The sequence below is a fragment of the Microcebus murinus genome, chromosome 11, assembly GCF_040939455.1.
Source record: "Microcebus murinus isolate Inina chromosome 11, M.murinus_Inina_mat1.0, whole genome shotgun sequence".
Taxonomy (NCBI): Eukaryota; Metazoa; Chordata; class Mammalia; order Primates; family Cheirogaleidae; genus Microcebus; species Microcebus murinus.
In genome coordinates, this window is record NC_134114.1 from 81,238,670 (window position 1) to 81,265,896 (window position 27,227).

The window sequence follows — 27,227 nt, forward strand, 5'->3', positions numbered from 1 at the left end:
CAATTATGCTGATCCATGTAGCACAGATGTTATTTAAAATTATTCAAATTAAATCATAAAATCCCAGTACCTTAAAACATCTGGCTGTAAAACAAAAAACAGATAATCTATCTAACCCCATCATTGTACAACTGAATAGAAAGCTGCCCAAAGAACTCTGTTCAAAAAGTAGAGGCAGGCCAGGCACGGTGGCTCACACCTATAATCCTAGCACTCTGAGAGGCTGAGGTGGGCGGATAGTTTGAGCTTAGGAGTTCAAGACCAGCCTGAGCAAGAGCAAGACCCCATCTCTACTAAAAATAGAAAGAAATTAATTGATCAACTAAAAATATATATACAAAAAGTTAGCCAGGCATGGTGGCGCATGCCTGTAGTCCCAGCTACTCGGGAGGCTGAGGCAAGGAGGATTGCTTGAGCCCAGGAGATTGAGGTTGCTGTGAGCTAGGCTGATGCCATGGCACTTACTCTAGCCTGGGCAACAAAGTGAGACTGTGTCTCAAAAAAAAAAAAAAAAAAAAAGTTTAAAAAAAAAAAAAGTAGAGGCAAAATCCAGTGCAGAAAGAGTAATGAAGTAGAAGGAATATACTTCCTGAAGTTTCTAGATCACCAATTACTATGCACTCAAACTAAATATGACTTAAAAATAGCTGTGTGGCCAGTACAGAAAGATATAAAATCTAGCACTAGAAGACAACAAACACTATGCTAGACAGACCCTCACTACAGTTGCATTTCTCAAATCTACTTCTAAACGAGCTATACAAGAATTTCATAGCAAATGCAAACTATACCCATGTAGGTGCATGGCACTTGTCTTTTTCAAAAATTACAGAAACAGAAATTCATTTTCTTTTGGGGAAATTGTACATGTAAGTCCTCAATTCTTTGCTTCTCCATAAGTCATTTGAGCCTTAAGATGTCAAGTCACTGTCCTTACTTTCCAAGTAAATAAATTTTTTCTGCCAGCTGATCAGCACAGGAATCCTTCCCTTATTCCAAAGTTTATCATACTTATATCAGTGCGACAAGTAATAATGTTCAAATATCTTGCTACTTGATGCAAAACAGCAAGTTCCATCTTGTAGCATTCTAGATGCAACTAATATTCCAAATAACTTAAGGGGAAATTTTCCCATAAGACCACCTAAAGGACAAAAATTAAAAATGAACCATAACAGCAGAAACTTGTATAAGCATTATATCCTTATAGTTCTATCAAGGACACAAAAGCTATGTACTGAAATATACAAAGACAATGCTGCCATCTAAAGGCCAAGATATAATATGAACAGATGTATACTTAGTCAAATCCTGCCAGTGTATTAAAAAATATCAACTTGATATTTAAATCAGCAAAGTTTATACTTTAAAAAAAAACACTATGCTATGGTCATTTTTAAATTATACAATAAAGCTCTAATACTCTTTTTTGAGAAGATTCAATTTATTAAAAGAATCAGTAAAATAATTTGGCTAATGATTAATATCCATCAAAGCACAGGTTAAATTCTGTTGGCATACTTTCAGACACAATGTTTTCTGTATAGGAGAACATATACCTCTATTAGTTGCTAATTTAAATTATTTGTTGTTAAATGACTAATACTCCTCAAAGTAAAAATATGTAAATTGGTTAAAATTTTAGCTTTGCAAGTAATTTAAATACTTCTTATTTCACAAATTTTAGAAATACGAAGTTCCTATGAGAAGTTAATTATCAATATCTCAATTATCCAATAAAGAGTTCTAATTATTCTAAATTTTCCTAAGAACCTAAAATAGGGAGAATTGTATTGAACTGACCTTTAAGATTTAGCAAAATTACATCAAATTTCCAGTGAAATAAAAATGTTTAATAAATAAAACTAAATACAGAACTAATGCCCCTAGAGTTAAGTATATAACAACAATTTTTCAATGTACCACAACATTAGGGAAAAACTAACATGAACATAACAAGAACCTTCAAAATATAAACAGTTTTCTTTGGGAAACCACTGGCTAAAAATTTTTTAATGTGCTAATAAAAATGTTTCTCTGTGTTTACTCAACAAGAAAATAAATATTAGTGAACAAATATCCATATTACTTGAAGAATAAAAAAAATTTAAGTTGCATTAGCATCATTTAATTTATCTTGAATGTAAAGTAGAAACCAATGGTTAGATAATAAATACAGTCATGATATCATAAAGACTACTAGGTTTTTCTTGTCTCCTGTGGATTGGAATTTGTACTAGGCAAATTAAGGATATTATGTCATTTAATCCTCAAAACCACAACCTGCAAAAAGACAAATATCAATAACTTCATTTACAAATGAGGTTTAAAGAGCTTAAGTAATTTTCCCAGGGTCACAATGCAAGCAGGTGGATAACAGGATTTAAAAATTTGGTCTCTGTGACCCAGAGGATGTAATTCTCTCTAAAAGATCATACTGCCTCAAGAGTGATTATTATATTTATAAATAAATGTAAAGAGAAATGTGAAATATTTTTACTATGTAATTTCAAGGATATTCTACATGGTATTGAAAGTGTTTATTTCTAATTCATGGTGTTTTAATTTTTTACTACTATTTTTTAAATAGAATTATCTAACTATAAGTGCTGATGCTTCAAAAGATGTTTCAAAAATTTAAGTTCATATATGAGATGTATTTATCAAATACATCTATTTATCAAATTTTATAAACTAACTTCAAGGGCAAGAAAAAGAGCTCTTTATTTTTGAGATATAATTTAAAAAGCACATCTTCTTTGTAAATATGCTATACATTCAGGAATACCCAGCCAACATTTTCAAGCACAGTCATGCATCATTTTAATGAGGGGGATATGTTCTGAGAAATTCATTGTTAGGTAATTTTTCATACAAACATCAGAGTGTACTTATATAAGCCTAGATAATAAAGCCTACTACACACCTGAGGTATACAATATAGCCTATTACTCCTTGGCTACAAACCTGAACAGCATGTCATTGTACTGAATACTATAGGCAATTGTAACACAATGGCCAGTGTTTGTGTATCTAAACATAGAAAAGGTACAAATACAGTATTATAATATTATGGAACCACTACTGTATATTTGGTCCATCAATCAAAACATCATTATGTAGCACATGACCATACACCATTTTTCAATGTTGACAACTCCTATCAGTGCCTCCCCAATGACAACTTTTTCTGTTAACTTATACAATGTACCTATCAAATCAAAATTAAATGGCTTGGGAATATAATTCAGCCATAAAAAGGAATAAAGCTCTGATACATATTAACATGTATGAACCTTAAAAATATCATACTAAATGAAAGAAGCCAGACACAAAAGACCACATATTGTGTGATTCCATTTATATGAAGCTATCTAGAATAGGCAAATTCATGGAGACAAATAGTATATTACCAATAGCCAGGGGCTGGAGGAAGAGAGTAATGGAGAGTAGTAATAGCTAATGGGCACAGGATTCCTTTTGGGGGTAATGAAAGTGTTCTAAAATGAGATATTGATGATGACTTCACAACTTTGTTGTGAAAATCAATGAACTGTATACTTCAAAAGGGTGAATTTTACCCTTTATGAATATGAATTCATAAAGTATGTGAATTAAATCTCAAGAAAAAATTGAATGACGTTAAATATATTAAATATAATACATTACATGTGTATGAGTTACACACATATGTGCTTTAAATATAAAATCTATGTAATTACCAAGATTGTCTGCACTAATTTAATTGAATCCCATTTTTCACCATATGAAGTAAAATGTTCTATTTCACAAGTATACATTTTCCTAGACATTAAAATAACTCTAACTATCTAGAAATATTATAATCCCTAGGGGTATGAGAAGGAACTCCAACCACAGACTTATGTTTGGCAACTAAATTAGATTTTTTTCCAATTTACCAGCACTAGTTCACTGTCAGAATTTGGAAAAAATACATTAGCACATCCTGATGAAGAATTTTCACCATGCAAGTACCACATATAAGCACCTATTCAGTTATATGATCAATTTATAAAATCATTGTTTTGAGAGGATTTTTGCTTTTGATTAAATAATATTTGCCATTGAACCACAAAAAGAAAATAAGCAGAAGAAAATTTATAAACAAAGTTTAAGGAATTCAAAGGTTAGGAATAAACTAAACAGCATGAGGATGATAACAAGTACTTACTAATTTGTTTTCCTGCATGTATATTCTCTGTAATTTCAGACAGCCCTTAGCTATGACGATCATGCCTTCATCTGAGATCTTGTAACATTGGCCGAAATGAATATCTTTAAGTTCTCTGCATTTTGAGCCCAGCTGCAAACAAAGAAATCTGGCTGAATGCTCAGAAAATCAAAAACGCAACATATTTCTAGTGATATTTTCACATAATAACATATCAGAGTTAAATAATTTATAAATTACTTTAAAATAAGATAGAATGTAAGCAATCTATAACTTAAAACAGTATTATGTAAACCTTTTCACCTTCTAATTTACCTCCTTTTCTCAATTACCTCACACTACATGTCCATCAAAGTACCTAGATTCCTTAACAGTTCAAATTCCAATTTTTATTTCTCTTAAGTTTTAACAGTAGGGAAAAAAACAAAGAAAACATCCTAATGGCATAAATTATTGTATATTCATAAAATTGAATATTAGACATCCATTAAAATGGAAGAAACATTTGACAAATAAAATTAAAATGTATATAAGCTTTTATATTATAATCCAATTTTATAAAGAACTTATGTATATTTAAATGAATGTATTTGGCATAGAAAAGAGACTGATATATATACTAAGGTGTTAATGGTTAATTCTGATTAACAAATGGGTAGATTTTTATTCCCTTCTTCCTATCATCTTCTCTGATTTTTTTAAGTGAATATTACTTTCTTAATAAAAAATAATCCAATTTCTGTTTTAAGCAATGATATCAAAAACATATGCGAGTTCAATTATTTTTCCAGGCGTGGTGATACACACAAACCATGTTATTCTAATCTAGGCTACCCTGTAACCAATTATATATTCCTCTAGAGATGTAAACTCTATGAAGACAGAGGTTTTTGTCTGTTTTGTTAAATAATGTATCTCTGGTGCCCAGTGTCTTACACATAGTTGATAATAAACATTTGTTAAATGAATAGAAAGGCTGACCAGGGTTATGCATATAAAGAGGACCCTTTAAAATGGACAAATATAGGATATCATGATTGTGGCCTCTTATACCACTACATTCCAGTTAATTTAGGGGTTCTAAACTGGGTCTATAGATAGAATTCAGAGATCCCAGGAAAGCAGATAAGAAAAAAGAGTATATATTCATTTTCATGTTATCTAACTGAACTTTAGCCTTTGTTTCACTTAATATAAGCAAAACACCATAGCAATTTAGCAGTACCTGTGACTTTGTAAACAACAGAAATCAAAGATAATTTCATATAATTATCATTGCTGTTGCAGATACCTAGAAATATTATTCTTCATCATCAGTATTCATCATGCTTATTACATTACCTACCAAATCTTATTTAGTTCATTAAAAGAGGCACATGTATTTCTAGAACAAATATCATCTGACTTGGACCTAAGAAAGCTGAATCCAAAGCCAATAGTGGGAAAAGCAAAGAATCAAGTATACTACGGAATTCTTAATAGCCTCACATATGTCTGGAAGTGAGAATGACGCTGGAGCTAAAAATACCAAGATTCTGGAAAGTCTGCTTAAAAAACAGTGAAACCCTCAGATTACCACCCCCCATTACTGCACAGCCTCACCTCTATCACAATAGCAAAACCCTGGAGTTCTCTGGGGAGAGTAAAACATAGGGTTTTTGGACTGGGATATACCACATATACCTAAGAACATAAGAACAATGCTAAAAATGTGGAGATGATCTGCAAGTTTCTATAGTGAAAATGGAGAAATTCAAAGAAATAATTCTATTAAATTTTCCAGGATGAAAGGATATGAACTTCCAGAATGAAAGGACTTATCCACATATCCAACACAAATGACAAAAATAGACACATGGCAATGCAAATCATTGTAAAATTTTGGACCTGTGGGTTTAAAGAAGAGTCTACAGACTTCCAGGGAGAAAGAGACTTCATACAAAGGATTGGAATAAAAAATTCATCAAACTCCCTATGATATTAAAAGAAAGCAACAGTACAATGCTATCAAATTCTGAAGGAAATTATTTCTAAGCTAGAATTTTGTATCAAGATTCAGGCTGTGAATAAAGTGTGAAGGTAGAATTAGAGATATTTTCAGACATACAATTTCTCCAAAGATTTATTTCCCATCTTTAGCAGGAAGTTACTGGAATGTGTGCTCTACAAAATATGAGAATACACCAAGAGGAAAAAAACATGACATCTGGGAAATAGGAGATCTAACCCAACAGCAACATGAGAAAAACCTTAAGGATAATGGTGAAAGTAAGATACTGAAATGACCAGTATTGCAACTACACTTGTATACAGGAAGTCCAGACTAGACTACCCCAACCCAATCTGTTTTAAGATGGTAAATTTGATTACATATCAACATATAGATATATTAGTGCAACTGGGGAAATGTTTGGAACTCCATTAGTGTTAAGAGTATAAAAACTAAGTAACTAAAGGGGAAAAAGACACTTATTAATTCCAATAAAAACAAAATACTATAGAGGAAAAAAGTAGGTACATAATTGTAAAATGTAAATACTGAATACTTATGGAACAAAAATTAGAAAATAATTATGTTGGAAGGATGAGAGGGTAAGAGATAGGAAAGAATGCATATGTGAGATAAATCCTTATCTTCATGGCATGGAATCAGCATAGATGGTCAAAACTGATTTAAACCCCCCCCCAAAAAAAAAACAGAGAAAAATGCTTTCTCCTTCTGCAGGAAGTCCAATTAGTCTAATTCCTTATCTGTCCACTAATTAGTTTGTATTTAACAAACTTGATATATTCAGTTTGTCACTATACTTCTTCCCCTTTGGAATAAACTGCCCACAGGGAGTAAGTAATCTTCACTTCTTCCCTATTTGGAGACACTTTGCTGGTCTGGCCCAGCCAGTGACTAAATCAGCTAGACAAACTCCAGAGCCAAGTTAACAAACCCATTTAGCTCTATTAGTGAGCAACATTCTCCACTTTAGATTTTTGAGTAATAAAGTTGGCATGTTTTCTCCATCATCACTATTTGTCTTATTTCTCAATTTGATCAGATCTTGAGCAGTGAAGAGCAGACCCCTTGAGACCTCAACATTTAGCGCACCAGCTAGGAACACGAAGAAATAAAACAATCTATAATATATAAAAGGAGAGATTGAGGTTTTGGTGAAGTCACTGTGCACTGAGAAGTTGGTAGAACCTCCAGAAAAAACAAGTATATCATACTGCTGCAGACTAGGAAAGAAATTCAAGCCAATAACATAGTGTTTTGACATTAACAAGTGCCTCTGGTGACAATTATAAGAAAAAAAATTTCCTGGAGGCAGGAGCCACATGGGTAACCATACAAAGACTAGAATCTCTGCATGTGAGGTACAGCTAGTTAATGGGGAACAGTGCCTCAGAGGACAAGCTATTATGACTTACTACTTTTGACTATAACTGTCATTTAATGTCACTACAGAAATCAATGTTCTATTTTAGACAACATCAATAGACATAATAGGCAAGTCAGCATCTGAATCAGTGCTTATCTGCACTAATCACCATAAATGTCCTAAGTTCCAAGCACTTTAAAGTCAATCATTATAAATGACATATTTCCCAATTTTTCCAATATTCTTCAAATCTCTCAATATTGTAACCTTCTGTCTATAACTCAGAGAAAAACATTCAAAGAGCATCAACCAAACCCTATAAGAGCATCCCTTTTAGGATGCCCTGAATTTAGCACAATTATTCCCCCATCTAAAAATTACAGAAATAGCATACAACTCTTTTAAATATAGAATTCACTATCCAGGAAGACAGTGCTAGAAAGGAGCTCTGACCCTGCCAAAATGGAGAGATCTCAGGAAGAGCCCTGGCATCCAGCTGAGACACAAAAAAAAAAAAAACAGTACCTTGGTTTTAAGAACCACACCCTAAAGTAAGGCCTATTCTAGACCACCCAAGTTAGAGGGATTTGGGAAACATCTTGGGCTTTCCACAGATCCACCATAATAAAGCATAAATTTGAGAGTAAACAAGATAAAGACAATCATCCAGTAATAGCAATGCTTAAGAAAAAAAGGAAAGGTTTCTGGTTTCTAGTCTGGTATGTAAGAAGTTTAGAAGTTACCATTCTGTCTCAAAAAATAAAAAGCTAAAGAAACTGAAAATTCAACAGCTCTTCTTAGACTCATCAGAAATGAGGACATAGAGCAAACCACTGCCCCTAAAATGAGAGAGACAAGGAAATTCAGAGAACCACAACTTAATGGAAGAGAAACCTACTAGCAGAAACCTTAACGGAAACCAGGGCTGGAATAGGAAAAAGATAACAAATTGGCCAGTATTTCACATACTGTTGGAGGCTCAGTGTGGACAAGTCTGAAAAGTTAAAAATTCCAGGGGTACTTAATTTAAAGGGGGCTCCCATGCTTTTGTAAAGTTTACCGATAGGAGCTCTACCAGATACTCACAAAGAATACTGTAGGAAAATCACCTCCTGTTTCCAGTAGTGAAAGGAAAAAAGTAACCTTTGAAATACACCATAGTATTTTGTTCTTCTTAACAAGGTCTGACCTCAGGAGAAACTATTTTCCCAGACCCTAACCTGCTAAGTTTTGTAAGAGCCTAAACTTCCTGGGGGAAGGGAGACACCCAAGGCCAGCCAACTTCAGCCTTCCACATAAGGAAAGGGATATACCCAACTCCAGCCCCCTATAACCATTCTATCCCACCTAAGGGGGAAAGAAATGAGAAGTACTGGAGAAATTAAAAGTCCAGGGGTACAGACTCACCAAAAGATTGAAACCTAACATAGACCACACAATGCTTCCCCTACATTTTATCACCACATTACTTAAAGGCCCGTTTATAGAAGTTTTATTTCCTAGTACAGGTTGAGTATCCCTTATCCAAAATGCTTAGGAACAGAAGTGTTTTGATTTTCTTTTTTTTTTTTTTTTTTTTTTGATTTTGGAATATTTGCATTATATTTACCAGTTGAGCATTCCTAACCAAAAATCTGAAATCTGAAATGCTCCAATGAGCATTTCCTTTGAGCATTATATTAGTGCTCAAAAAGTTTCAGATTTTAGAACATTTCAGATTTTGGATTTTTGGATTAAGGATACTAAACCTATACATCATGTCTACCTTTCAAGGAAGAATTGCAAGGCATCCCAAAAAGCAAAAAACAGTTTATAGATACTAAAAAATATATTAGAACCAGCATCAGATATGGCAGGAATGTTGGAACTACTAGACTAGTAATTTTTTAAAACCATAATTAATATGCTAAGGACTTTAATGGAAAAAGTAAGCAACATGCAAGAAAATATGTATACTGTATCTAGAAAGATGGAAATTCTATGAAGGAATAAAAAAATGTTAGAAATAAAAAATATTATAACAGAAATGAAGAATGCCTTTAATGGGCTCATTAGTAGACTAGTCATAGAGCAATATTTGTAGTATTCATAACTGAGAATTCTCCCCAATTTAGTATCAGACAGCAAACTATAGATCTAAGAAACTCAGAGAATCCCATGCAGGATAACTGCCTGAAAACCTGTACCTAGGCATATAATTTTATCATTTTCAAACTACAAAAAAGCTAACGTAAAGAAAAAAATCTTGAAAGATGACAGAGGATAAAAACACCTTATGGCAAAGATAAGAATTATTTCTGACTTCTTATCAGAAACCACGAAAGCAAAAAGAGAATAGAGTGAAATATTTAAAGTTTTGAGTGAAAAACACCACCAATCTAGAATTCTACAGCCTATGAAGTGATCCTTCAAAAGTGAAGAGATAAAGACTTTCTCAAAGAATTCAGGGAAATTATTGCCAGTAGACTTGCCTTGCAAGAAATGATAAGTTTTTCAGAAAGAAGGAAATTGAAATAAGTCAGAAACTTGGATCTACAAAGAAAAAATAAGAGAATCACATAAAATTAAAATAAAATAAAAACTTTTATTTTTGTTATTCTTAATTGAGATGACAGATAAGTTTCTTCAAAATAATAATATATTTGATCATGTATACTTTGTGGGTGCATATATATATATATGCATACACATGTGCTTATATATAAGTGAAATAAATGACATCAATGATACAAGAAATAGGAAGGATAAATTAAAATTATTTTGTTGTTATAAGATACTTATACTACCTGTGAAGCAGTATGATGTAATATTTAAAAGTAGATTTGGATTAGTAGTAAATGTATATTGCAAATTCTACGCTAATCACTTTAAAAAGTGAGGGAAAAAAAGAAGTATGATTGAAATACTAAAGAAAGGAGAGAAAACGGAATTCTATAAAATGCTCAATTAAAACTACAAAAAGCAGAAAAGGTATGGAAGACAGAAATATGAGCCCAGAACTAGGGCAACAAATAGAAAACATAAACAGATATGGTCGATATTAATTCAACTATGTCAATAATCTCTTTATAAACCAATTAAAAGACAAAGATTGTCAGAATGGATCAAAACCAAGACCCTTGCCGTCTACAAGAAACCCACTTTAAGTAAACAGAAATATATAACTTAAATGGGTAAAGAAAGATATAGCATGCTAACACTAATCAAAAGAAAGCAGAAGCTATATTAATTTCAGACAGAGGAGACTTCAAAGCAAACAATGTTATCAGGATAAAGGAGGGCATTACATAATGATAAAGGGGTCAATACTCCAAAAGGACATAGCAACCCTAATGCATATGTGCCTAACAGAGTGTCAGAACATGTGAACCAAAAAATGATAAAACTGCAAAAAGAAATAAAGAAATTTACTATTATAGGTGAAGACTCTTACCACATGATCCAGCAATCATACTCATTGGTTTTTACCCAGAGAAGCTCAAAAAATTATGTCCATGCAAAAGCCTACACAGTTTATAGCACCTTTTATTTATAATTTCCAGAATTTGGAAGCAACCAAAATGTCCTTCAGCATTTGAATGGATAAATAAACTGTGGTACATACAGACAATGGGATATTATTCACTGCTAAAGAGAAATTGGCTATGAAAAGACATGGACATGGAAGAACCTTAAAAGCATACTACTAATTGAAGAAATCCAACCTGAAAAGGCTACATACCACATGATTCCAACTGATACTGGAAAAGGTATAACTATGAAGACGATAAAAAAAAAAGCAGTGGTTGCTAGGGATTACAGGGAAGGAGTGAATAAATAGGCAGGGCACAGAGCATTTTTAGAGATACATGTCATTATACATCTATCCAAACCCACAAAATGTATAATGCCAAGAGTGAATACTAACATAAATTATGGGCTTTGGAAATAATGGCAGATCAAGGAAGGTTTATCAACTGTAATAAATGTACCACTCTGGTGGGGAATGTTGATAACAGGAGAGGCCACACATGTATGGGAACTGGGAGTACATGGGAAATCTTTTATAATCCTCTCAATTTTGCTATGAAACTAAAATTGCTCTTTTAAAAAGTATTTAAAAAAAATTCTCAACGAATAGTCACAAAAATTAGACAGCAAACAAAATTTCAATTAATTCAAAAATGATTTGAACAGGCAATAAAACAGTAAATTAAGAGAGAAGTATAAATCGGAAGAAAAAGAAAGTGCTTAAAAACAACCCTTCAGAAATGATACAGTTAAATAATTACAATTAACTAAATAAGAAAAAAAGAAAAAACTACAAATAGCTATAACTTCTGACAGAGCAGACATCAGAACAAGGAAAGTTATGAACGATAAAGAGGGACATACTTAATGATAAAGGGGACAATACTTCAAGAAGACATAATAATCCTTAACATGTATGCACCTAATAACAGAGTGTCAGAATATGTGAAGCAAAAACTGATAAAACTGCAAAAAAAAAAATACATTAATCCACATTTACACCTGGAGACTTTAACATCCTTCTATCAGAAAGGGACAGATCCAGCAGGTAGAGTATCAGTAAGGATATGGCTGAACTCAGTAATCTATCATTAATCAATTGGTTATAATGGATAGCTACAGACTACTTCATTTAACAACAGCAGAATACATATTTTTCTCCAGTTCACATGGAATGTTCACAAAGATAGACTATATTCTGGGCCATAAAACACATTTTAACAAATTTAAAAGAATAAAAAGTATACACTATCTGCTCTCAGACTATAATGGAATTAAACTAGAAATAAATAACAGAAAGATAAATGGAAAACCTAAAAATACTTAGAGATTAAACAACACATTTCTTTTTTTTTTTATTTCGACATATTATGGGGGTACAGATTTTAAGGTTTCAATAAATGCCCTTTCCTCCCCTCCCCCTACAAGTCTGAGTTTCATAAACAACACATTTCTAAATTATGCATGGGTCAAAGAAGAAATCTCAAGAGAAATTTTTAAATATTTTGAACTAAATTAAAATAAAAATATAACATATTGAATGAAATCTATGAGATGCAACAAAAGCAGTGTTTAGAAAGAAATGTATAGTTTTGAATGCTACTATAAATGAAATTGTTTGGATTCCACTTCTTTTGGGGTTGTTCACAGATAGTGTGTAGAAATGCAACTGATTTTTTATAGATTGACTTTGTATCCTGACACTCTAGTGAAATCCTTTATTAATTAAAACAGATTTTTGTGAATTCCTTAGGGTTTTCTATACATAAAATAATGTCATCTACAAATGAAGATCATTTTACTTCTTTCTTTTAAATTTGAAAGCAGTTTACTTCTTTTTCTTGCCATATTGCTCTTGTTAGCACTTCCAGCATAATGTAAAATAGAATTGCCAAAAGCAGGCATTCTTGTCTTGTTCCTAATCTTAAGAGAAAAGTTTTCCTTTTTTTTTTTTTTACCACTGAGTATGTCAGCCAGGAGGTTGTCACATACAGAGCCTTTATTATATTGAGGAAGTATCACACTATTACTCATTTGTTGGGTATTTTTATCATGAAAAGGTGTTGATTGCACCAAATGCTTTTTCTATGCCAATTAAGATGATTGGGTTTTCCCTCCATCATTCTGTTAATGCAGTATATTACACTGATTAATTTTTGTATGTTGAGCCACTCTTGCATTCCATTTTGTCATGGTGCATAATCTTTTTAACATGCTGCTGAATTCAATTTATAAGCATTTTGAAGATTTTTGCATACTCAAGATACTGGTCTGGAGTTGCCGCCTTTTTTATTTGTAGTATCTTCGTTTGGCTTCAGAATCAGAGTAATGCTGGTCTCACAGAATGAGTTAGAAAGTGTTGCCTCCTCTTCAATTTTTTAAAAGAGTTTAAGAAGCACTGGTATGAATTCTTCTTTAAATATTTGGAAAAATTCATCAGTAAAGCCAAGTAAGTCCTTGGTTTTTCTTCATTGAAAAGAATTATTTGACCAATTGAATCTCCTAACTTGTTATGTCTATTGAGATTTTCCACATTTTTTTTAAATCAGAGACAGAATCTTGACACGTTGCCCAAGTTGAAATTCAGTGGCTATTCACAGGCACAATTACAGCGCACTAAAGTCTGGAACTCCTCCACTCAAGCAATCCTCCTTCCTCAGCCTCCCAAGTATGTAGGACCTAGATTTTCTACTTCTTAAGTCAGTTTTTGTAGTTTGTGTATTTCTAGGAATTCGTCCATTTCATCTTAGGCCAGGGATGTGGGACCTGTAGCCTTTGTCCATTTCATCTTAGGTCAGGTGTGGGACCTGCAGCCACATGTGGCCTTCTGTGGCCTTAAGTGTGGCCTTTTGACTGAATCCAAATTTTAAAGAACAAATCCTTTTATTTTTATTAATACATTTTTGTTCATTTTATATTTTTATTTTTAAAATGAATGTATTTAAAATATCAAAGAACAAATTTCAAGGAAATAATCCTTCCAGATTGATCAGCACAGTTAGAACATCAGTAAGCCATAAGGGCTAACTTGATGGCTGCTATGCTCATGATTTAGTCCTAACTTCCCCCGCCTGACTGGCACCACTACTGCATGAAGCTGGTTGGTGAGAGTTCATGAGGGTCCAGTAAGCCGTCCCCTGTTATCAACTTTTGACAATGGTGCACTGTGTTTCTGTTTGAAGTGGAATTTATGAATAGTTGCAATGCTCAACAGTATTTTTTAATCCTGTATGCTTAACAGCCCATGTCAAAGACCAAGAGAACACTGATGGAAGAAAACACACTTTTTAATGAGGATTGGGAATTGCAGTATTATCTTTGTTTCTGCTAAAGATAAAATGATTTGCTTGCTTTGTGATACTGCAATATCAACATTAAAGAAACTCAATGTTCACCATCATTATAACATTCATAAGGACCACAAATATTTTAAATTAGAGGGAGAGGCACAAAAGGTTGTATTGCAGATACTAAAAGATGAAAAGCAAAGACAATTCTTTCAAGCAGTAATAAAACCTGGAAATAATGCCACTAAAGCAACTTATAAAGTAGTTACATACTTGGGAGAAAAGGGAAGCCATTCAGTGATGTAAAAGTTGTGAAAGAATCCATTGTCAAAACTGTAGGATGCTGAGACCCCAATAATGTTTCAAAGTACTAATGACCGCCTCTTTCAAGGAGAACCCTAACCGATCAGCAGCATGAATTAGAATTCGACTTAACAGAACGTCATGCAAAACTTCAAAAGGAAAAGAGATATTATTTAATTCTTTTGGATGAATTAGCTGATACTACTGACTCAGCACAGGTTTTATGCTTCATTTGGGTCATAACAGAAGATTTTCTTTGTTATGAAGAATTACTCGCTCTGAGCACTCTTGAGAACAGAACACAGGGAATAGATGTCTTCAACAACTTTCAAGATAAACATTGTGAAGTTGGACTGAATTGGTAAATTTAGTGAGTGTATGTACAGACAGTACACCTTCCATGACAGGAAAACATGAAGGGTTTATTGCACAGATAAAAAAAGTATTAACAAATCCAGATGCTCTCATTTCTTTTCATTGTATCTTGCATCAGCAAAATTTCTGGGCTAAAGCTAGTATTTTAAGTGACACTTTTCAACAAATTAGTTAAGTATTGTTAACTATATTCTTGCAAATGCAACATGGCATTATCAGTTTTATAACTGCTGAATTTGAACCATGAGGTATTCAGCATGGATTTGCCATATCATTCTAAAGTACACTGGCTATCCCAGGAACAGGTAAGTGTTAGCCAAAATTTTATCTGTGCGAGAATACATGGTCAAATTTTATGAAGAACAGAATCAGCAATGTGAATTACTGAAAGATGATTTCTACAGGAATGAAGCATTTCTCTGTGATATTATGTCAAATCAAAGTGACTTGAATATTCTTCTTTACAAGGTAAAACTAAGTCTATAGATGATATGTGGCCAAAATATCCAAGCATTTTGAAAAAGCTATCTTTTTTCCAAACACTTCTTCAAAAGGAAATTTCAGATGAACATTTTCCCCAGTTAGCAAGGGTCATTAATGAGGATGATATATGTGAATCATCTGAAGAATAAGAGCTGTTATAGGCCGGGCACGGTGGCTCACGCCTGTAATCCTAGCACTCTGGGAGGCCGAGGCGGGCGGATTGCTCGAGGTTGGGAGTTCGAAACCATCCTGAGCGAGACCCCGTCTCTACTAAAAAAAATAGAAAGAAATTAATTGACCAACTAAAAATATATATACAAAAAAAAAACTAGTCGGGCATGGTGGCACATGCCTGTAGTCCCAGCTACTTGGGAGGCTGAGGCAGGAGGATCGTTTGAGCCCAGGAGTTTGAGGTTGCTGTGAGCTAGGCTGACGCCACGGCACTCACTCTAGCCTGGGCAACAAAAGTGAGACTCTGTCTCAAAAAAAAAAAAAAAAAAAAAAAAAAAAAAAAAGAGCTGTTATAGACCTATTATTTGAAGACTACCATGAAGGTTCACTGACTTTGAGAATCATGACATCTCACTCAAATTAACATTTCAGTCTCACCTAATTGATATCTCCAAGGGACCTAAAGAACTACAGATGGAATTGATTGAGCTCTCAGCAGATGACATTTTAAAGTCATTGTTTGATGCTTAGAAAGAACCAATTGAAATATGGAAAAATGCAGAATACTCACACCTTTGAAAACATGCCAGAAAAATGATTTCTTGCTTTTCAGCCACTTATTGCTGCGAATCTACATTCTCCTACCTAACCCAAATCAAGATGCTCTTAAAGGTCACAAATGACTGATACCCATCTAGAGGATCAACTGAAACTGCAGACCTCCATGCTGCAACCAAATATTCAAGTGTTTTTCAACAAAAAGCAAATACAGTCATTAAAAGGTTAGTTAATTTTAACAAACAGTTTTCATTTTTTGAAATTATTATAGTTAGGTTTTTATAAAATAATGTACATTTTTAACTATATCTAATTGAAGTTTCTTGAATGTGGCTTTATTTGATTATACCTAAATTAATGCGTCCTTCCAACATAAAAAGTTTCCCTATCCCTGATCTAGGCTATCCAATTTTTGTTGGTGTACAGTTTTTCATGGTTTTCTCATATAATCCTAAAGTCAGAAGTAACATTCACTCTTTCACTTAGTAATTTGAGTCTTTTCTCTTTTCCTGTCAGTTAATCTAATTAAAGTTTTGTAAATTGTGTTCATCTTTTCCAAAAACCTAGTTTTGGTTTCACTGATTTTCTCTATAGCTTTCTGTTATCTCTTTTGTTTATTTCTGCTCTGATCATTATTTCCTTCTCTCCAGTAGCATTGGGTTTAGTTTGCTATTCTCGTCTCAAGTTCCTTCAAGTATACACACTTTGGTTACTGATTTGAAATCTTCTTTTTTAATATAAATTTTTACAGCTGTAAGTTGCCCTTGCTTTGCTTTTACAAATGCCCTTGCATTGCTTTTACAAATCTTATCCCATAAGAGTTGGTATGTTGTGTTTTCATTTTCAGTCATCTCAAGGTATTTGCTAATTTCCTTTCTGATTTCTTCTATGACCTATTGGTTGTATAAGAATTTATTGTTTAATTTCTTCATATTTGTACATTTTCCAGTTTTCCTTCTGTTTTTTATTTCTAGATTCACTTCATTCCATTATGGCCTGGGAAGATACTGTGTATGATTTCAATCTTTTAAAATGTATTAAAATTTGCTTTGCAATCAAACATATAGTCTGTTTATGACAATGTTTCATGTGCACTTGAGAAAAATGTATATTCTTCTGTTACTGAGTAGAGTGTATTGCACATTGTCCACTATGTACAATTGTTTTATAGTATTGTTCAAGTCTTTTATTTCTTTGTTGAGATTTTATCTGGCTATTCTATCCACTATTGAAAGTGAGTTACTGAAGTCTCCAACTATTAATGTACAACTGTCTATTTCTCCCTTAAAGTTTTTCAATTTTTGCTACATATGTTTAGGGATTCTGTTGTTAGGTGTATATATAGCTATAATTGTTATATCTTCCTGATAGATTAAGCCTTTTATCAATATATAATGACCCTCTTTGTCTCTTGGAACCTTTTTGGACTTAAAAATTTATTTCATCTGATAATAAAATAGCCACTCCAACTCTCTTTTGGTTACTATTTATATGGGATGTCTTTTTTCCATCCTTCTACTTTCAAACACTATATAGTTAGCTTTACCAGTGTTCCTTTTCTTCATATGGCTTTGAGCTACTACCTAGTCACTTTTTATTTCAGCCTGAAGGATTCCCTTTAGTAAGCATTTCTTGCACAGCAGGTCTATTAGTAATAAACTCCCTTAGCTTTTTGCTTATCTGGAAATATTTTAATGTATCCTTCATTCTTGAAGAATAGTTTTGATAAATATAGACTTCTTATTCGACATTTTTTTCTTTCAATACTTTAAATATGTCAACCCACTGCTTTCTGGCTGCTATGGTTTCTGCTCAGAAATGAGTTATTAATCTTATTGAGGAGGCTTTCTATGTGATGAGTCACTCATCTATTGCTGTTTTCAGTAGTATATCACGCATGAAAACCATTCTCTTTCTACTATACTCATTCCCCTCTTCCATCAGAAAATTCTAAAATAGGACACACTGTGCTACAGCACAGTCGTAAGCAGAGGAAAATATTATTCTCTACACTGCAGTGAGATATCTATGTAGTTAGGAAGAAAATTACCTCAAGGGTAAAAACGCTAGATTGTTTTACTACTTTTACCTGAATGTTAATTCACATATAACTAATTCATAACTCAGAGACAATGAAAATCTGAAGCAAGCACCTAATCTAAAAAGGTAAACAGGCTCTAAAATACCTCATATTCAAGGGAAGATTTACATAATTAGTCTCAAAGTTGTAAATATTAAATAAATTAATAATACTAGATTGGCACACTAAGTTTTGCTTGTTAAAGAACTTTCTAGTCTACCTCTACTTCAACCATAACTATGATGTTATTCTTCTCCACAAATATTACTAAGAACACCCTCAGTAGGCTGCTATATTGTGTTATATTAGATTTAAATATGAACAGGTTTAATCTGGTTAATAAATACATGGACATTTTTAAAATGTTTAATTATAAAGTATAAATTGCTGAGAAATTTTTATCAAAATAAATAAAATCAATTACATCCGGAAATGTACATTTCCTCATAAAAGATTAATTTGTTTTAATAGACATAAGAACATCATAAAATGCTTTCCTAGTGAATAATCCTATACAGGGTAGAAATAAAGAAAAATATTAAAACAAGACTATTATTGCACAATTTTTCTTTACACATGAAATAGGCTCCCTTATAAATTGATAACATTTTAATATAAATTGGATTGACACACCCAGTATTCACTATTTAGGACAGAGTCTTCCCAACTTTCTTCTAATTCTCTCAGTTAATTCCTATGTAATGTTTAAATTTAAGGACATTCACTTGTTGAATGAATAATCTACTCTGAGCCAAGAAACTTTAAATGCCATTTCCATGGGAAGTACATCAAATAGAAAGTATGTATTATACTATTTTTAATACAATTATTATGCCAAATATAGGTAATTACCACCTTTTTCTTCATTTTATACGCTTAAATTTGGACTTCCATTTAAACATTAAACAATTAGATATTTTAAGGCTGTGGTCCCCAAACCCTGGGCCTTGAATTGGTCTGTGGCCTCTTAGGAATTGGGCTTCACAGCCAGAGGTGAGTGGCCAGCAAGCCAATGAAACTTCCTCTGTATGTACAGCTGTTCCCCATCACTGGCATCACTGCCTGAGATCCGCTTCCTGTCAGATCAGCAGTGGCATTAGATTCTGCATTATGGTGAGTTGTATAATTATTTCATTATATATTATAATGAAATAATAATAGAAATAAAGTGCACAATAAATGTAATGTTCTTGAATAATCCCCAAACCATCCCCCTCTCTCCCCTGGGTCCATGGGAAAATTGTCTTCCATGAAACTGGTCCCTGGTGCCAAAAACGTTGGGTACCACAGTTTTAAGACACGTGAGTCATCTAGTAATATAAAAGAAGAATTAAAAACTCCTAGATATAAAATCATCCTCATATAGCCATCTAGTCTTTGACAAAGCAAACAAAAACATACACTGGGGAAGAGAATCCTTATTCAATGAATGGTGCTGGGAAAATTGGACAGGCACATGTAGACTGAAACAGGATGCGCACCTCTCACCTCTCACAAAAATCAACTCACGGTGGATAACAGACTTAAACCTATGGCATGAAACTATAAGAATTCTAAAAGAAAATGTTGGAAAAACTCTTACAGACATTGGCCTAGCCAAAGAATTTATGAAGACCCCAAAGGTAATCACAGCAATAACAAAAATAAATAAATGGACCTGATCAAATTAAAAAGCTTCTGCACGGCCAAGGAAACTATCACGAGAGCAAACAGACAACCTACAGAATGGGAGAAAATATTCGCATGTTACAGATTTGATAAAAGGCTGATAACTAGAATTTATATAGAACTCAGGAAAATCAGCAAGAAAAAATTCAAACAACCCCATTAATAAATGGGCAAAGGACATTAACAGAAACTTTTCAAAAGAAGACAGAATAACAGCCAAGAAACATATGAAGAAATGCTCTCAACATTTCTAATTATCAGGGAGATGCAAATCAAAACCACAATGAGATATCAGTTAACTCCAGTGAGAATGGCTTTTATCAAAAAGTCCCAAAACAATAAAATGTTGGTATGGATCTGGAGAGACAGGAACACTCATACACTGTTAGTGGGACTGCAAATTAGTACAACCTCTGTGGAAAGTAATAATGGAGATACCAGAAAGAGCTTCAAGTAGGTCTACCATTTGATCCAGCAATCCCATTACTGGGCTTCTACCCGAAGTAAAAAAGACATTCTATAAAATAGACATCTGCACTCGAATGTTTATAGCAGCACAATTCACAATTGCAAAGATATGGAAACAATCCAAGTGCCCATCAATACATGAGTAGATTAATAAAATGTGGTACATGTATACCATGGAGTTCTAGTCAACCACAAAAAACAATGGTGATCTAGTACCTCTTGTATTATCCTGGATAAAGCTGGAGCCTATTCCACTAAGTGAAGTATCACAAGAATGGAAAAACAAGTATCACATGTACCATCAAATTAGTATTCACTGATCAATACTTATGTGCACATATGTAGGTAACATTCACTGCGTGTTACCTACATGAATGGGAGGGGACAGGAGGGTACGGGAGGAGAAGGAGATGTGTAAATTCACACCTAATGAGTATAGTATGTACTGTCTGGGGATGGGTATGCTTGTAGCTCTGACTTGGGAGGTGCAAAGGCAGCATAGGTAACCTCAACATTTGTACCCCTGTAATATTTTGAAAGAAAAAAAAGCTCTCTCCAGTCTGTTTAGTAACATTCATCAGGTGTTAAGCAGATGGGAGGGGGGTGGAGGGGATGGGCATATTCACACCTAATGCGTACGGTGCACACAGTCTGGGGGATGGACATACTTGAATCTCTGACTCAGATGGGACAAAGGAAATATATGTAACCTTTGTGCCCCTATAATATGCTGAAATAAATAAATATATATGTTAATTTTTAAAACCTCATGCTGACCCAAACTGTGAACTATTACATATATTACATAAAGCAAATTTGTTATAAAATTTAAGTTGCAAAAGCATAAATTAATAAAATAGCTGGTCACAAAAGTTCGGGTTTTCACGACAAAACACAACAAAGCTAATTTACTGATTATAACCATGACACTCCAGTTCACTAACCTAAACAAATATGCACTGGTCCATAAGAAAGATGACTTACTTTGGTCCCTGAGCATTATTTTTAATATAACCTTATAAAGTGTTATTGTAAGAAAACATTTTGAATTAATATAACTAAAAGCATTCCATAATGCTAAAATTTACCTGTTTGAGTCCTTCATCAGTAAGTTTGTCCTGGTTGCCTACATGTACTTTCTGAAGTAAAGGGCAGTGAGAGGCAACCGCAATAATAGAGGTGTCAGAAAGTTGTTTACACCTGTAGGCTGTATATCTAAGAAGTCCAGGACACTTAAATGCTAAAACACATACGCCAGTATCAGACATACTGCGACAATCAGAAATGTTGATTTCAATTATATTCTGACTTCTTGATGCAATTTTTTCCAATAATTCATCAGTGACCTATGAGAGAAAAATAAGCAATAAATTTAAACATTTGTTAAAAGTAATAACTTACTTCCTGTTATTTTGCCGAATTTTCCCCCAATAAATAATAATTGGATTATAGAATGAAAAACACAATCAAAAGAAAAACATTCTTAGTATTAAAGCATAACAAGAATTGTGGTATATTAAAAAATATATTTGATCTTTTTACCCAGTTCTTAGAGCTTCTAAAACCCTTGGAATATCCTGGGTGATAATGTCTTTTATTATTCATAACAAGTCCCTTTTGACTACACCTGGGTTTATACTAATGAGGTGACTCAGAGTGGGCCCCCTATATAGCTTCAGGATGGAGGCTATGAGAAAGACTAAACACATGATCAGAGGATGGTAACTTTCAGTCCCACTTCCAACCTACAGGGAGGAGTGAAAGGCTAGAGATTGGGTTATATAATAAAAACTCTTTTTTTTTTTTGAGACAGAGTCTCGCTTTGTTGCTCAGGCTAGAGTGAGTGCCGTGGCGTCAGCCTAGCTCACAGCAACCTCAAACTCCTGGCTCAAGCAATCCTCCTGCCTCAGCCTCCCAAGTAGCTGGGACTACAGGCATGTGCCACCATGCCCGGCTAATTTTTTGTATATATTAGTTGGCCAATTAATTTCTTTCTATTTATAGTAGAGACGGGGTCTCGCTCTTGCTCAGGCTGGTTTCGAACTCCTGACCTTGAGCAATCCGCCCGCCTCGGCCTCCCAGAGAGCTAGGATTACAGGCGTGAGCCACCGCGCCCGGCCAATAAAAACTCTTGAACAAGGAGATTCAATTGATAAACACATCAAAGTACTGGGAGGGTGGCACATACTACACCTTGCCCTAGGCATCTCTTCCATTTGGCTGGGCCTGAGCTTTATAATAAGCCCATAAATGTAAGTATTATATTTTCCTGAGTTCTGTGAATAGTTATAGCTAATTATGATAACTAAGTAGACTAGGGGAACTCCAGAATTTATAGCTGATCAGTCAGAAGTATGGGTGGCTCCTGGAACTTGCAACTGACAGCCAAAGTGGGTACAGTCTTGTGAGACTGAGCCCTTAACCTGTGGGGTCTGTGCTAACTCTGAGAATTAGTGTCAGAATTGAATTGAAGTGTTGGACACCAAGGAGTGTTGGAGAATTAGTTGTTAGTGTGGTAAAATGACAAACAAAACTATATAGAGATTTTAAATGCTTTATTCCCTATTTTTAACACAAGAAAACAGCGTACATCAGTTATCATGATATATGAATCTTGACTTTTTACACTTCATATCAGATGATACCACAGTACATAAATTTTGATTGTTTTACTACTTCTATCAAGATGCTACCTCACATGTAACTAATTCATAGCTTAGAAAATATGTCATTTTATATATCAAAACACCAAAGACTGTATAGAAATGCCCATGTCAAAAAATTTTCTCAGAAGACTCAATGCTAAATATAAAAGTAGGCTTCAAAATCACCTTGTGAAAAACTCATACGACCGGCCAGGCACGGTGGCTCACGCCTGTAATCCTAGCTCTCTGGGAGGCCGAGGCGGGAGGATTGCTCGAGGTCAGGACTTCAAAACCAACCTGAGCAAGAGTGAGACCCCATCTCTACTATAAATAGAAAGAAATTAATTGGCCAACTAATATATATACAAAAAATTAGCCGGGCATGGTGGCGAATGCCTGTAGTCCCAGCTACTTGGGAAGCTAAGGCAGGAGGATTGCTTGAGCCAGGAGTTTGAGGTTGCTGTGAGCTAGGCTGACGCCACAGCACTCACTCTAGCCTGGGCAACAAAGTGAGACTCTGTCTCAAAAAAACAAAAAAGGAAAAAAAAAAAAAAACTCATATGACCATGTAAATTTAAAAAAAAAAATCAGCCTCTACATGTTCCCTGCCCAATCACCACAATTCCAAAAAGGACATTATTCAAATCCTTTGGGTAAAAATTGTGGAGAGAGAAATGTACTTGAAATTTAGAATAAAAAGCAAAGAAAAGGAAAGAACTAGAGGAAAGAACTAGAGTATTGAGCAGCACTAGGAGTAAGTAACAAAGATGAAACTATCTTTGTTTATGTTTCTTGGGAAAGCATAAACATAGACAGTTCCCTGAAAACCTAAACCTCTGACATATCTCTCCCTTTAATTTATATTTTTTTCATATCCAGACCTTATTACCAGCAGAGGGGGAAAGCTATTCTTAGTCAGAGTTCATAATAAATAGCTCAGACATCCAAGAGTAATGAAGTAATGAGCCAATGGATTACTTCATACTTAACCTTCTCTCTACTCTATTAGCCACAACTAAATTATCATCATTCTCCTTGGACACAAATTTCATGAACCCAAGTAAGTAAATAATTAATTCTGCAATTGTTTTAACTTCTTATCAAGGAGGCAGAAAAATAGAAAGAGAAATAATTTATACACAAATGCTCTGGAACTTGCTTAGTTTGTTTAAAGTGTGTTTGTTATACACACACAAACACATACTACCAGTGGTGTGTTGGAGCTGGCTCTTTTCAACTAACAAGAGCTTATGGTATGCATCTCTTTCCAAATCGGCATTCAGTGGCATAACATGTGCAGCTTGAATTAGCCATGATGGGGATGGGAGTATTTATACCATAGAAATTGGCAAATATAACCATTCAGGCCGTTTTTTTTTTTTTTTTTTTTTTGAAAGCCAGTTGTGCACACCACTGGTAATATAAAATGGAAAGATTTAGAGCAGGTTTAGTACTTCAATAAAATCCTATTCTTACTGGATATTTATACATATTTCTAATGCCAAATACTGACTACCAAATTTTAAAGGATGAATCTAACAAGTTCAACAAACTGTTTGTAGTAAGTACTATAAACTCTTGTCTTTTTCCTAATGTATGCCACCATATAGACATATTAGGCAGCTGAGCAATGGAGAGGATTAGAAAATCCACCAAAAGGAAAGTTTTAAAGAAAAGTTATCTTAGCTCATTTTACTTCCATTTCTTCATTTGTAAAACAAAGAAAATAATATCTACTCATAGAGTTGCTGGGAGGATCAAATGAATTAATATGTATAAAGTCCTCAGAAACAGTACACAGCACAGAGGCAGTGTTATATAAATGTCTGCCATCAGTTTCTACTATTAAACTAATATTCGTGATCTGACCACCCCCACAAAAGAAAAGGGTTTAATAACTTTTTTTAAAGGTAATAAAAAAAGGAGAAAACAAAAATGACTAAGACAAAAAGGATTAAAAGGCAACCCAAAATTGCCACTCTATACTAATAACTATCTTGTTCACCATGAGAACATAGCTTTAACTTGCATACACACACAAAAAAATTACAAAAGCACAAAACTGTAGATTATAATTATTTAAACTATCTTGAAAAATAACATAGAGGAGATTTCTGAAGAAGGATAAAGATATTTTTTAACTGAGTAGGTTAACTTGAGTGTTTCTTAGAATTAGATCCCATACCTGTTGACGACTACTAAGATCCAGCTGCTTCCAAAACTGGAAATCTAAACAAAGGTCACGCCAGTACTTGCAAACCAATGATGCAGAAAGGCACCGCTCATCCAGGGACAAATTGGAAAATATCTGTGAAGAAAAAAGGAGCCATAAAATATATGCTGAACATTTTCAAAGCATAGGAAAAGGTTTTGTTAGAAAAAAATAACTTTTTAAAAAGAAAATCATCTTGAATACAAGTGGCCATGACTGAAAAAGTTGTTAAAAGAGACCACCCTAAAGAGAAAGTATAACAAAGGAACTAAGAATATGGACTCATATTAGGTTTTATGTAAGAAGATGGGAAGAGAACAGGCAGATACCGTGTGTGTGTGTGTGTGTGTGTGTGTGTGTGTGTGTGTGTTAGCTATTATTTGTTTTAAAAAAGGTTGGAAGGATAAGCCAAAAAGTAATTTTTAAAAATACTTACCTTTAAGGGAAAGGGAACAAAATACTAGGAAATGGAGAGTGATCAAAGAGATTACTCTGAAGTTTTATAATTTGACCTTAGAACCATGTAAACTTTTTATATGTGACTTAAGAAAAAATGAAAAATTATAAGGAAATGTAAATTGTGAGAAAGGTACTTTACTCCTCTAGCATCTTTTCCTAGAAACTCATAGCCCCAATCTAATCCTGAGAAAAACACATATGGCAAATGTGGACATTCCACATTATTTTGTGGACATTCCACAAAATACCCGATCAGAACTCCTCAAAAAATTCAAGGTCATGAAAAACAAGGAAATACTGATAAACTAACACAGTCCAGAGGAGACTAATGAGAAATGATAATTAATGTAATCATGTTGGACATGATGCCCTGGGACAGAAAAGGGCATTAACAGAAAGACTGGTGAAATCCAAATAAAGATTAAAATTTAATTAATAGTAATGTACCAATGCTGGTTTCATAGCTTTGGCAAATGTACCATGGTAACCTTGTTTTATTTTTCCTTTTATCACCTAGCTTGGAATTGAGGTCAACCGCTGACAGTACATAAATAAATGTGCATGGCTCTATGCCAATAAAATTTTATTTACAAAAACTGGCAGAAGATATGGAATACACAGGGCTAAAGTTTGCTGGTCTATTCACAAGAAAAACATAAATTAATAGAAACTGTCCATGTGGAAGCCCATACATTAAACTTACTAGACACAGACAATAAATTGACTATTTAAGACATTCTCAAAGACCTCAAAGAAACCATGTACAAAGAACTAAAGGAAACCACAAGAATCAAGTAGAGATGTCTCACCAAATAGAGAATATTAATAAAATGTAGAAATTATGGAAACAAATCAAATAAAAATTCTGGAATTAAATCATATAATAATTGAAATAAAAAATTCACTATAAGAATTCAATAGAAGATTAGAACAAGCAGAAGTGTTATATAAATGAGCCAAAGATGGTCTCTGTGTATTAGCCCCTAGGTTATTTTTTCACTGCAGGATGAGACTCATTAGCTCAAAAAAGCCCACTAGTGCCAAAGTTAAATTTTTACATATCAAATTATCTTTAGCCATTTAGAGCTTGCCTGCTTTGCATACCCTGCAAATCCTCACCTGACAGCTGTTACCTAATGAGACAAGACCTTAAAGTTAGTTGTAAGACCTCAAGCTACAGCTGTCTTTGGAGTTCTCTGATCCAGAGACTCACTAGCATGCTGCTGAGTTACAACAACTGGATAGGTAAGCCCCCCTTCGAACTTCCCTTTTCCTCAGGAGTTTCCTTGCCCTCCCCCCCTTCTGAATGGTGTCCCCCTTGCTCTAAGCTTCTGTATAGTCTCATACAGTAAAGAACTTTTCCTCTCATGTAAGCCTGTCCAAGAGCCACCCAATTAAGCTTGTTGTACGTTACCGTCACTTGTGGTCACACCTCTCTCCTT

General features: G+C 33.8%; 1 protein-coding gene across 1 annotated transcript in view; it reads right to left on the minus strand.

Annotated features, from left to right (window-relative positions):
- Positions 1-27,227, minus strand: part of FBXL17 (F-box and leucine rich repeat protein 17) — a 488,282-nt gene that overhangs the window by 449,276 nt on the left and 11,779 nt on the right. The window contains exons 2-4 of the mRNA XM_012790242.2: positions 25,300-25,422; positions 21,558-21,815; positions 4,193-4,324 (exon numbers count right to left, since the gene is read on the minus strand). Of these exons, the coding sequence (XP_012645696.2) occupies positions 4,193-4,324; positions 21,558-21,815; positions 25,300-25,422 (513 nt within the window). The remainder of the gene's footprint in view (positions 1-4,192; positions 4,325-21,557; positions 21,816-25,299; positions 25,423-27,227) is intronic.